Source organism: Hirsutella rhossiliensis, assembly GCF_020360975.1.
Source record: "Hirsutella rhossiliensis strain HR02 chromosome Unknown scaffold00008, whole genome shotgun sequence".
NCBI classification, from domain to species: Eukaryota; Fungi; Ascomycota; class Sordariomycetes; order Hypocreales; family Ophiocordycipitaceae; genus Hirsutella; species Hirsutella rhossiliensis.
The window spans coordinates 2,701,970-2,713,866 of NW_025408674.1; the positions used below are offsets into that span (position 1 = coordinate 2,701,970).

The following is an 11,897-nucleotide window of genomic DNA, read 5'->3' on the forward strand; positions in this document are numbered from 1 at the left end:
CTCACACTCGATGCCACTCACACGCACAAAGTGAGTGCCAGCTGGCGGCTGCCTCCCACAATGCGAAGCCCCCGTGTCCCGTCTCTCGCTCTCGCCCTTGGGACGCGCCGCAATTGGTGCTCTGCTCGCTGACCTGGTCGAGAGCGTACGTGAGAGTGAGAGGGTCGGGGTTGGAAAGGGCGTGACACCTGTACGGCCGATTGGCGTCCCCGCTCGCTCGTAGTGGCCTGCGCGAAGAGGCTCCAGGGCCGAGGTAGCGACTCCTACGACCGACCACCTCTCAGACCGCCCAGTTGAGCGACGAAGGTTGAAAGGGGGGTAAAGGGGGGATGCTGCACTCCAGTGTCTGTACAACGACAACGCAGAGACTGATGAAAGACGTGGGCCACCACCAGCCGGCAGCAAGAACGTGGCAAAACCCTGCAGCGACTGCTGCGAGTCCCTCGGATCGTCTGACAAGAAAGCACAGGATGGATGGGCCGGAGCGACCCAATGTCAGGCGCGCAGGGCGGGACGTTTGCTGGGTCGGTTTTGCGTGCAATGAGGCGTCGAATATGCGCTTGGAGTCAAGGAAGGTCACCGGAGAGATAGGGTGGGGAGGGGGGGCTTTAGCTTGGCACCAGGTCCTGGAGGTGAACTGCCGCTGCCTCAAGTTTCTTCTTCCCTTTCTTTTGGGCTGGCCGGCGAAGTAGTGAATACTGACGCTCCCAAGGAGGTGTGGGTGATGGTCGGGATGATCTCTGGCGACGGCTCGCTGGATGACAAGGGCTAGTTTGGGGAAGAGGGGTTAGGAGACGGGCGAAAAGGCGGCGAGGCAGACGAGAGCGAGTTGAGAATCGACGACGAGAACCACCTGACTGGGAGCAAGCAGGAAAGCCAGCGTCGTCATCAAAGGAGAAAAGACGAAAAGTGGCGGCCGTCTTATGGCTCGATGCTACAAAACAAAGCTCTCGGGGTCTCCCCCCTTGCTTTTCTGTCCGTGCCGACCAGGTAGTGGACTCTGCTGCTTATTATCGAGGGCTCCCGAGGCCAGAAAAACGGCACTTCAGCCAGGTCGTTGGCTGGGTGCTGGAGGTGATAGCTCTCTCGCTCTCGCACAACAGTGATCCTGGGACAAGCTTGCTGGTGGGGAAGAGACAACAAGGCTAGCAGGGGTTTTGCCAGCCAGAAAGATTGCTGGGCGGAAGCGTTGCATACCACCCACTGGCCATGTCTTTGCGCCTGTTGTCGACAGCGGCGGGAGCATCTGTCGCTTTTCAGCAGGCCACGGCATCGCGACCAGTCGGGTGAGCATCAGGCCCTCTTGCAGCCTCATGGAAGAAGCCAAAGCGTGTCATCGGCTGCTGCCTGGCCTATCATGAGGCTTGCACGTGCGCGCTCATTGAAAGATTTGCGGCACGGCTCCCACCTGCCAAAGTCGTTGGTACCTGCACTGTACAGTGCCTGGCTCGAGCTCCTCTGACGTGGCCTACGGACAGCAGCGCCGGAAGTTGAGTCCGACGTCTGGAGTGAGGGGCGCCACGGATACCGCTCGGCCCTTGATTGGCTAGTCTCGACGACGCCTGCCCAGACAACTGCGCAGTCGCATGTAGGTATCTCGCCAGGGTTCTTCTTCTGCAGGTGCTCCTGGTGTGTGCCGTGCGTGGGCCAGCCATGCGCGACGCCCCGTGTACAGTGCGACACCGGTCAGCGCCATATCTACCTACGGCTTAGTACAGACATTGTGGCTGCGCTCGCGGGACTCATATCTACTAGTTACAGTAGGTATCTACTGTGTTCGAGGCGCCAAGATGCCAAGACGCCACGAGGTTGCTCTGCCGGAATCTTCACGATGCTACTCCGTACTTACGAATCTACCTCAGGCGTCGTGCCCGGAGAACAAGGCCGAGCACTCAGGATGGCATCGGGGAGACAACGTCAGCTCAGCTACAACCTGGTCTCTTGTTTGTACAAACACGGTTAGTGTTGAGACCTGCCAGCTTGCTTTTCTGGCGAGCCGCTCTGCTCGTCAAAGGCCTGCGCTAGGGACCCTAACGTGACCGATTCCTGGCTCGAGACACGGCCATGGCCATCGCCAAATGCTCAACGGCAAGAACCAGTACTGTACCTTGACTGAGCCCACCGCTATTTCCCTGACGCAGGCACGGCCACCGGAGCCTGGAAGGGCATCCGCCTTGCCCGCTAAGGTTTCTCCGGGCTCACTGGGGAAGTCACCATCCGGTGCACAATACCTCTCTGCCCGCCATCGCGAGTTGCGCCCGGTGCCACCGCCCCAGCTCGTTGCAGGCGGGGCAGCAGCTATCTCCACGCAGCTGTTGTGCCCACCGTGCATGCACGCACTGTGCCTTCCATACTGTCCACACCAGGGCTGAGAGCACAAGGGTGCAGGATCACAAGGTGCCTACCTAGGTAGGTAGGTACTGTACCTGGGCAGGTACACACAAGGCAAGATTGCAAACCTGACATGGAAATACATGGCCACAGAGCTGCATGAGTACAGTACATCAGCTGATCCCGTGACAGAGGCTCGAAAATCGACTGGCCCAAATCCTCCCTGTCTCGCCCTGCGGGCGGGCGGGCCACCATGTCCACAGGTACTGTAAAGGAATGGAGACGAGGCACAAGGTGACCCCCATCAGGACGAGGGTGAGGCTGCGCGCAAGAAGCGTCTACGCGACGATTTTCGGAGCAGCCGTTTGGACGAATTTTCTCGTTAATTACCGTGTTGCTTCGAGGGGTTGAAGTATCCCTGCAACTCGTGCCATTCACCTGGCTTCTCTATTTCTACCTACTGTACGGCTTGTACAATGCAAACCCTTTTATCAACCGTCGTTTCTTCCCCCTCCTGGAAGCGAGCGCAAGAAGACATACAACAGCGAAACGTGTCAGTTCGTCCATTTAACCCACGGCCCCGTCGACAGGCTCCATCGCGCCGCCCCCTTTCTCTCATACCACACCCCGGCCCTCTGTTCTCTCCCCGCGCCGCCCCTCTCCCGTGCCTGGGTGCCTGTTTTCTCGCTCGTCTTCTTTTCTCACTGCCCGCTCCTCGTCTCGTCTCTCCCTCCCCTCCCCTCCCCTTCCCTCGCTTCGCCTCTCCTCTCCTCTCCTCTCCTCTCCCCGCCTCCCCGCCTCTCCTCTCCTCTCCTCTCCTCTCCTCTCCTCTCCTCTCCTCTCTCCCCTCACCTTCCCTCCCTGGCTCCCTAGTCGCCTGGCTAGCCACCCGGACCTCCGTTCCCCACCCTTCTCATCATTCCGTCAACTCCACCCTTCCCGCGATTCCTGTCGCGTCGCCCACTTCCCCCCCCCGGCGCCGCTCTACTGCCGAGCCTTAGCCCTCCCGCGGGGCGACGGCAAGACTGCTTATCGCAACATACCGACGACAAATTACTCGTCGGCTCCTGCCGCGCCAGTGTGCTCCTAGACTTGGCTGCGCGCGCGCCCCCTCCCTCCTTGATTCCTTTCCCCGCTGAGTTCGGCCTGCTTGCCTACCAGTAGCGCATGGCAGCTGCCCTACCCGGCCCCCATTACTATTCGCGTCGGCTACCCGCCGTTGCCCCCATACCACTTAGCGTTACATGCACCCTTCACCTCCAGGTAGGCTCACACCTCTCTCTACCGGGCCAGGTAGGTAGGTGGAGACCGCTGGGCTAAGGCACAAGCATCTCGCTCGCGGCACATTGCTCTGACAGCCTCGTGTGGCTTTCGTACCTACCTGGGTACCTACACCGGGTGCCTCTCCAAGTACAGCACCCTTGGACAAGTGGTGCAGTACCTCGTCTCTGCAACCTTAGGCTATCTTGGCTCCGGGTATCTCTCAAGTGAAGGGGAAGAATCGAGCATAGGGGACCTGTCCAGGTTCCGGTCTGGGCAGGAGCGTGACTTGGACGGCAAGATTAGGGACTCTGCTCGGCCCCGCCTGTCGATTCCCCGTCTTTTGGACGCTGACGGCGCCTCGCGGCTTGCTTTGGTGGGCCTCGACACAACAGCCTCGGCAGGCTGGCGAAGCTGCCAAGCAAAAGCGCATCGTTTGTGTTGTTAGAAAGAGGTGGCGCCCTGGTACCGGGATACAGTCAGTGCCTTTGTACAGGCTACCGCAGAAGTAGCTCGTTCTGATGCACATGGGAGGGGACTCGCTGTTCGACAACGACCGCCCCGCAAAGCGCATCAAGGTCGAGGCGCCGCCAAATGACGACGTGAGCAACGCCGACTCTCCCTTTTCTCCGTTGTCCCAGGCGCTTCCGCCGCCTCGGGAACGCCCGCCGCTGGCAGCCGGGCCTGAGGCAGACGCTCATCCACCGTTTCTATCGCCGCTGGACCAACGGCCGCCAGACCTCTACAGCAGCTATCCCCTTCACCAACAGCCGCCGGCGCCTGGCCCGCTGCCACAGCCTTCGCACCAGCACGAGCATGTTGCCAACATAGCCGTGGTCGCCGCGCCGACCGTGGCAGACATGACCGACCCGTGGCCTGGCCATGCCTCGACCTTGTTCGATGCCTCGTGGAAGTGGCCCGTGGCGTCATCCACGGTGTCTCCCTCGTCACAGATGGCCGGCGCCCTCGAGCCGGGCCTTCATGTCGGCGCCGCCCACTTCTTCCCCGCTCCACTGAAGTCTTTGGACTCAGATGTGCCAGTGGCGATAGCTTCAGGTGAGATATTCCCAACCTTTCTAGGTATCGAGTACATATCTTACATACCCGCCCTCTTTCCCATCCCACGATGCTCTGCATTGGCTCATTTCCTTACCCTCTACTTTCTTCTGACGTATCATGTCGCCATGTCATCTCTCAACTCCTTCTCGATGCACGCACCTCTCCGCTGCAATCCAAGCACGGCTTCCCATGCCCTCCCGTCTCGCAGGCTTGATACCAAAGCACATGCCTACCGTGTATTCTTCACCGTCTTCATCATTCATCAAGGCAGCCTTTTAGTCCCATGCCCCCTATTCTTTCCTGGGGCCCGTCGGTACACTCATGGCCGCATCTCAGACCCGTCTCCCGTCGGTTTGCAGTCAACATGAACCACATCATCTTGTCTTTTCTCTCTTCCAATCACCCCAACCACCACCGCCACGTCATGATCCGCTCTGGGAACTCCCCTCCTAGCTTTCCCCTTCGTGGCTTGTGAAACATCACCTCGCTTGAGGTGGTAGGTCAAGATGCAAGTTCGTTCCGCTTCAACGCATGATCTCTCGCCCTTTTCCAACTGGCCTTAAGGGCTCGACGAGTTGGTTCACACTAGAAACCACAGCCCAACCCTTTTTCTTTGTCCTGTGCGCGGGGGTCATGCTATGGTTTTCCCTGGAGCTCGTGAGCTAACCTTGACTCCAGCGCTTCCCGCGAGCGAGTTCAACTTCCCCCTGGCGTGCCCGACTCGTGGCTCCCTGTCCCTCGCTCCATCGCTTCCTCCGAAACGGCCCCGCTTTCCCTTAGCGACTGCTGGCGACTCTGGTCTGGGTGATGTCAACTACCATATCAAAGACCACCATTCGCGGAAAGGCGCCAACCGACTCGCGCTTGTCAGCCCCTTCAAAGACTGTGTGGGCAATTTTGGAGAGGCGCAACAGCGTCGCTTCAACCGCCCCTTTGACGGCAAGGTTAATGGCTACATCAAGTTCAACTGGCCCAAGGACAAGCCTGATCGTCGTCCATCTGCCGGTCGCGAGTCGCTCGTTTTGGATTCTCCCAATGTGGCCGAGTTGGTTGCATCGACTGCCGATGTCGACGCCCCCCAATCATCATTGGTTCATCTTGGCTCCGCACCGGCATCAATGACCATGTCGCCTGATCTCGACTCCAACTTTGACTTCTCGTGCTTCCTGTACGGTCCCCCTTCATCATTCGAACTGAGCCATCCCGTCGAGGTCGAGGCACGGGCGGTCGGTGCCGAGATCTCCACTGAATTGGTCCCGATCGGGGCTCCGCGGAAAGTCCCAAAGCTCTTTGGCTATGAGGCTCAAATGGACCATACGGATAGGAAGTTTTGGACATTCTGTATGTCATGGTTGGTGTACCGCATCACCACGATCCCTCCTCTCAGTGTCCCGTCTCGCTGTCTGTGCCAAAAAGCCAGTTAAAGCACCCGGCCGCACCTTCTCGCTGCCCACACTACTTGCTACTGCCCCCGTGTGATGAAATTGAGTGAGCCTAACAGCAAACGAATAGATATCAGGAATTGGTGTCCCGGCAGAAGCGTGCTTCTGGAAACCAATCTTTGGCTCAAGGATTTCGCTCAGATGCACAAAAGCGACGGAGTACGAGCCGCGATCCAAAGCCTGGCTGGCATATATATTTACGACTACCAACCCATTGACAGCATTCGCAGGAGAGTCAACGAGAGGTTCTTTGAGGCTGAGTATCGGTTTAGCCGCCTGTTAAACGATCCCACCACTGCTCATAGCGAAGCCCACGCAAATGAGCTCATCACCATGGCCGTCATTCTCTCCATGCAAGACGTGAGTTTTCCCTTCTGTTCCGCTTTCAGTTCCCATCCGAGTTTGGCTGTCCGTGCCACCGAAATCGGCTCACTCGCCTCTTCCAGATCGTCCTGACAGAACGCCGACTGAGAAAGCCTCACGATCCTCGGTGGCTTTCTGGTTTCAAGCAAGGAGAATTGTTTCTGCAAGCAACAGATCGCGGCTCACGCTTTTGGAAACGATCAAATGCCCAGTTCTCGTCGCTCCGCATTTCTCAATCAATCATTGTCGGCCGGGCCATGATCCTGGCGCAGCCGATGATGAAGCTTCCATCGCCAAGTACATTTGACCCAGAATGCGAAACATCGCGATTCGGCTGGCTACTGTACGGAACGGAGCGAGACATGTATCAGATTCACGGAGGCTGTGGGTTTTCCAAGAAACTGCTTCACATGATGAGCCAAATCACATACTGTGCTGCCCGTCTGCAGCAAGATCCGGAAAACATTGTTGTCCCCACAACCTCACAGTACCTGCACGCCGAGCTGGTTCAAATGAGACAATGGAGTAGCGAGTCCAAGGATTGGGAGAGTGCAAAAGCTGGACCGTCGATAACGGAGTGGGTGCGATCCGTTCCAGACGGATTCACCATCACCTCATCCTCCGACATGACGGATGTGACTGCGGAGGCCTGGAGATTGACTGCCATTGTTTACCTGCAGTGCCGTGTGCTGAGGTGGGACTAGCTCTTGCGACCGATCAAACGTGGAGCCCCCGTATTCTAATCGAGACAAATAGGATTCCTCGGAACCACCCGGCCATAGTAGAAAACCTGGCTGATTTGGCCCGGTGTATTTGCATTATGCCGACGTCGGGCTACCAGTTCACGGCACAAGCACCTCTGTTACCTGTGTTTATGCTAGGCATGTTGGCCACAAACCCCGACCACAAACAAGTTTCGAAAACCTGGTTTGACGAAGTCGTCTCAGCCCCAGTCAGGAGTGTAAGTCTACCAAGGTTTATTTAACGACATCGTCGTTTCTACGTTGTTGCTGATGAGAGTTGCAATCAGAGTGTGCCACCCCTATATGAGGTGCTGCAGCGTGTTTGGCAGTGGATCGACACCGAGATCGAAATGCCTACGCCCTCCACCGCTGACTTGACCGAGCACATCGGCCTGCGATACTCTTGGTGGGAGCAACTTGTTGAAGAAGTTGATAAGAGGGAGCACGAGGTGCTATGTTTGACGTGAAAGAAACGGTTCAGGAACACAATGAGTCTATTTCAGCGACGGCCCTGTCGTCGGCAACACTGGCTCTGCCCCGGCGGCATGGGTGTGGTATCTGCAACCTCTATCCCAGGAAGGGCCCATATCGGCAATAAGAGATTACTGGTGCATGGGAGGCAGGGCGGCTTTTTCCTTCCCCTCTTGAATTTGTCAAACACCTGAAACCGCGCTGTCTGCATCCTCCTTTTGGTTCTTATCCTTAATCTTGAGCAGGTATTGTCCTGAAGTCTCGGTCAGCGGAGTGGCAGATACACTAACCTCCTGCTGTGACTTACGAAACTCTGATTTTGGCAGCTTCCAAACATCGACGACGCTCAGCCCTGCCTTGGAACACATAAGTTGAACACTGGCCTCGTCGTATTTATGCGAGTCAAACCAGTCGAGCTCCTCGCCTGCTGCAATGACGCGCCCGAGCTTCACAAGCCTGATTTCACGCTTGGCGCGGAGAAAGAACCGATGGCGTGTGGTGGGTTTGTCTTCCAACTGCGCCCCGAACACCCAATCATCTTCGCGGAACCATTCCTCGCCCGCTAGCCTGTTGGCATGTTCAAAGCCATTGAGGAAAAACCGTCGGTAAAGGTCGTTGCGGGAATGGTACGCCGCCCAAATCTTATCCTTGTCCAAGGGGAGCATGTGCGCATCCATGCCGATCAAGAGCAGGTCATCTTGACGCATGGCTCCCGCCCAGTACTTGAGATGGTTCAAGGCTTCCAACCATGGGTCGTTGCAGAGTACGGAGCCCAGCGAAAGAAACAGTCGGGGACCTCTTATCCGCTGCACATAATCCTTACCATCACGGAAGGTCCCCCAAAGTCCGGCACACCGGACGGCGGAGCCTGGGGCCGAATGTTTTTCAACAAGGTAAGATATGTTGTGCACCAGCGACGCTTGTGATATGTCCAATGCCAGATACGTGGCAGGCACTATAGCTAGTTCAAACGCTGCGAGGAGATGCTCAACTTTGCGAGTATCACTTCATCCGCTGGTCAGCGAGGCTCGGCCCATGGGAACGTTGAGCTGGCACTAACCCGGCTCCCAGATCGACAACAGTCACTCCAGGCTCCAGGTGAGCAACGATTTCATCACCGTGGTCGTCAAGCAATGAGATCTCGTCGTGAGTCTGGTAGAACTCCGGAGTGAAGATGATCTCATTCCAAATGGGCAGCCCAACATCATCGTACAGGAGTTCGTCTGGGAGTGTTGGCTTGGCATGAGGCGTGTACATGGCCGTGAGGGTGCGAACCAGTCTGTCGCCGACTGCGCCATGCATTGCGCTGCCACCAATATCAACGACGTCGCCGTGGCAAGGTGACTCTGGTAAAGATCCCATGCTTATGGCGAGGTACGGCGTCGACGTGTTCCAACGCGGTATGGCGAAGCAACGAAAGGCGCCAACGAGAGAAATTGGATGGGTTGGGGGCATGAATAGTCAACTGAAGATGCTTCTTCGTCCGCGGCGATCCACGGTTATATACAAGGATTGACCTCGAGTTGTGTCTGCAGCACTGGCTGTCGATGCCTGTGAGGCTAGGCATTCGCCATCCTTCGTCGGGGATTTATACCTGCCAAATGAGTGAGAGCCCTGCAATGCTCCTGGAGCCAGGAGGCTTACAGGGAAGTGGATATGGCGGAGACCAATCTTGAGTGACATGAAAGAGAGTCAAGTAAACGTTTTGAGGGGGGGGGACAAACAGAAGCTCGCGTGAGCCAGCTGGGCAACACCAACGCCCGGACAGGTCAATAAAGTCCGCCCGGTCGAAGAGCTCCGTGATTGAGGTGGAAATCTGGGTCGAATTCCGGCCGGACGTGTCTTGCCACGCTGTTTAGTGTATGAAGGATAGCCCACGATGAACGGTCAAACAACCGTTTGGTCATGATACGAAAGCATTGATGTGCCCAGCTGCCTGGCGTTAAGCCACGGCAGAGCCACCAGTCAGCAAGCCCAGCAGGTTGGGCAATCTGATCCTGATTGGTGTCTTTACGACGAGGGTCGCCCTACTTTCGGCGGCGCTGCACGGGTGGGCACTTGGCATCCACGGCGGGACCCCCCTGTCCGCCCTCAGGTGAGCTATCGGCAAAGCGAGAGGGGTGCGGGCGATTCGAGGAGGTGGGGTGCAACTGGGCAAGCACGAGGAGGAAAAGAAGGAGGCTTCTGCAGCTGCGAGCGCACAAACCATGGCAAAGAAACGCTAACTGGGCTCCATTTCCCTCCGTGCCGGGGATGTCTCATACAGTGGTTGACGGGATCCCACTGGGGTAACGATGAGCTCCCAAGTGGACCGGGGGTGAGGCCATTGTGCTGAATTCCACGTGCAAGCATCAGCTTGGCGGCGGTCACAATCATCATCAATCCACATCATTATAGTACTGTACGTATGCAGCCGCTGGCTTGGGTGGACGAGGGGCTGGGATGACGAGCTGGGGACAGGACGGTCCCGCGTGTGTGTACCAGTACGGCTGCAGACCAACACTACCTGGCCACTAAGCAGACGAGCAGAAGCTTGGACGAAATGCAAGTCATGAGTGCGGGATCGCACAGAACGGCGAGGTGGAATTGAGAGGCCTGGCAGCGTGCTTGGGTTGTATCCAAGAGTAGGAGGGCGAAAGGCACAGAGAAGTTGATGTCTCGAGTCCCGAGAGGAGAGAAAGAATGGATGACTCTTGAGCCCAGCACGGCGACCCCCCTGTTCTTGCACGCTTGAACTGCAGCTGGGAGCTTTTGTATGTACAATAAAACAGTATTTCCCGCACTTGCTTCCATCGTGGGTCCAGAGAGAACGATGATGAAGTCGAAGAGACAGACAGACCTCCACAGTCGTGCATGCATGTAGTACCTCGTACTCGTACCTATGGCAATTTACAGTCTCCTCCCGTGCGGAATATCAGTGTCATATACAAAGCCGGGCGTTCTCTTATGGTGCTTTTGTGGGAGGCCGAGAGGAGCCGCAGCCGGCCTGCGGGGACGGCAAGCAAGCAAGGTAAGAGCTTATTCAGAGCGTGGGGGGTTACTGTGGCAGGGAGGGCATTGAGATGTTTTTAAGGAAGGCAGAGGTGTAATTACGGCTCGTCTTTTGGAATAGGGATGATGAGCTTGATCAACGGCAACGTTTCAACCTGAGGGTACTCTGTACATTTGACTCCATCACACTTTGCTCACTGTATGCACGATGCCTTGTTCCCTCCCGCCCTCCCTCTCCCTCTTGATGCCTCATGGGAGAAACGGGGTGTGATATCAGGGGGGAGGTGGGGGATGCGGAGCTGCAGATGCAAGCCAGGTACCGGCGACTGGGGCCACCCGGCCTAATACCAGGCTTACGTTTTCAGGTGGCGTAACGCCCCGATGCATCCGCCATGTTGCGGCTCAGTTGGGGTGTCGACTGGCTGGCAAGGATCTGTCTAGGTAGACTGGCTCAAGAGGTGCGTGCCTTGTGGTCGGGTCCAAAGGGGGGCCAGGTGCCCATAAGGATCCACGAATGAGCTGCCAAGGACCCGGTGACACGCAGCCGGGGCCATGAGCTCAGCAATTGCGTCAGCACGCTGGCACTTCGCCGACGGTGCCGGGGATGACTTGACGATGCATGGCGATGCCTTGGACCTTGTAAGTCGTCTCACGAATCGGGGAAAATATCACTTGACTGGGTTCGGGTGCAAGCGAACGAAACCCAAGGATGAAGGCAAACGTCGAGAGCGGCAATTCTGGCCCGAGTCTGAGACTTTTTGTGATGAGTAGGCACAGGAACAGGGGGCGATGAGGGTCTCTCCGCCTCGTGGAGGGAAATACCGTGCTAATGTACGGGACAGGTCGGCTTCCCAGAACGAACAGAGATGAGTAAGTCTGTGGAAGGGAGAGACACAGAGCAAGTTGACGACGCGAAAGCCGCTCCCAAAGGCGGAGGATCCGAGGCGGAGGAACTGAACAGGGAGCGAGTCAAGGAGCTACAATGCGGTTACGCTGAGACGGATACGGCATATGCACCTGGGATCGCCCGCATGGGGTTTGTGATGGGGGCACGATCGAGATGGAAAACCCCCCTAGTGCTTGTCTACGCGTGTCCGGGTGCTCATACAGGACATTATCGGATATTGTACATGGCTGCCTGCACGGGGTCCCGCCTATCGCGACGAAGGGCCTCTGGTCGGCAACGGGCTAGCTAAACAGCTGCATTAGCTTAGCCGCCGTCAACGATGGAGCCGAG

The 11,897-nt window shown here is 57.2% G+C and overlaps 2 protein-coding genes across 2 annotated transcripts; one reads left to right on the forward strand and one right to left on the reverse strand.

The window, feature by feature from the left end:
- Positions 1-4,118: 4,118 nt before the first annotated feature.
- HRG_07701 (fungal specific transcription factor domain-containing protein) lies at positions 4,119-7,665 on the forward strand (the record flags this gene model as incomplete). Its single annotated transcript, XM_044866172.1, has 6 exons — positions 4,119-4,647; positions 5,329-5,991; positions 6,163-6,452; positions 6,539-7,149; positions 7,212-7,416; positions 7,486-7,665. The coding sequence occupies 6 exons, from the start codon at positions 4,119-4,121 to the stop codon at positions 7,663-7,665; spliced, it is 2,478 nt and encodes an 825-aa protein (XP_044719136.1).
- Positions 7,666-7,851: 186 nt separating this feature from the next.
- Positions 7,852-8,971, reverse strand: HRG_07702 (histidine-specific methyltransferase, SAM-dependent domain-containing protein; the record flags this gene model as incomplete). The annotated part of the gene is made up of 3 exons (XM_044866173.1): positions 7,852-7,922; positions 7,977-8,674; positions 8,730-8,971. 3 exons carry the CDS (start codon positions 8,969-8,971, stop codon positions 7,852-7,854), a joined length of 1,011 nt encoding a protein of 336 aa, XP_044719137.1.
- Between the last annotated feature and the right edge of the window lie 2,926 nt (positions 8,972-11,897).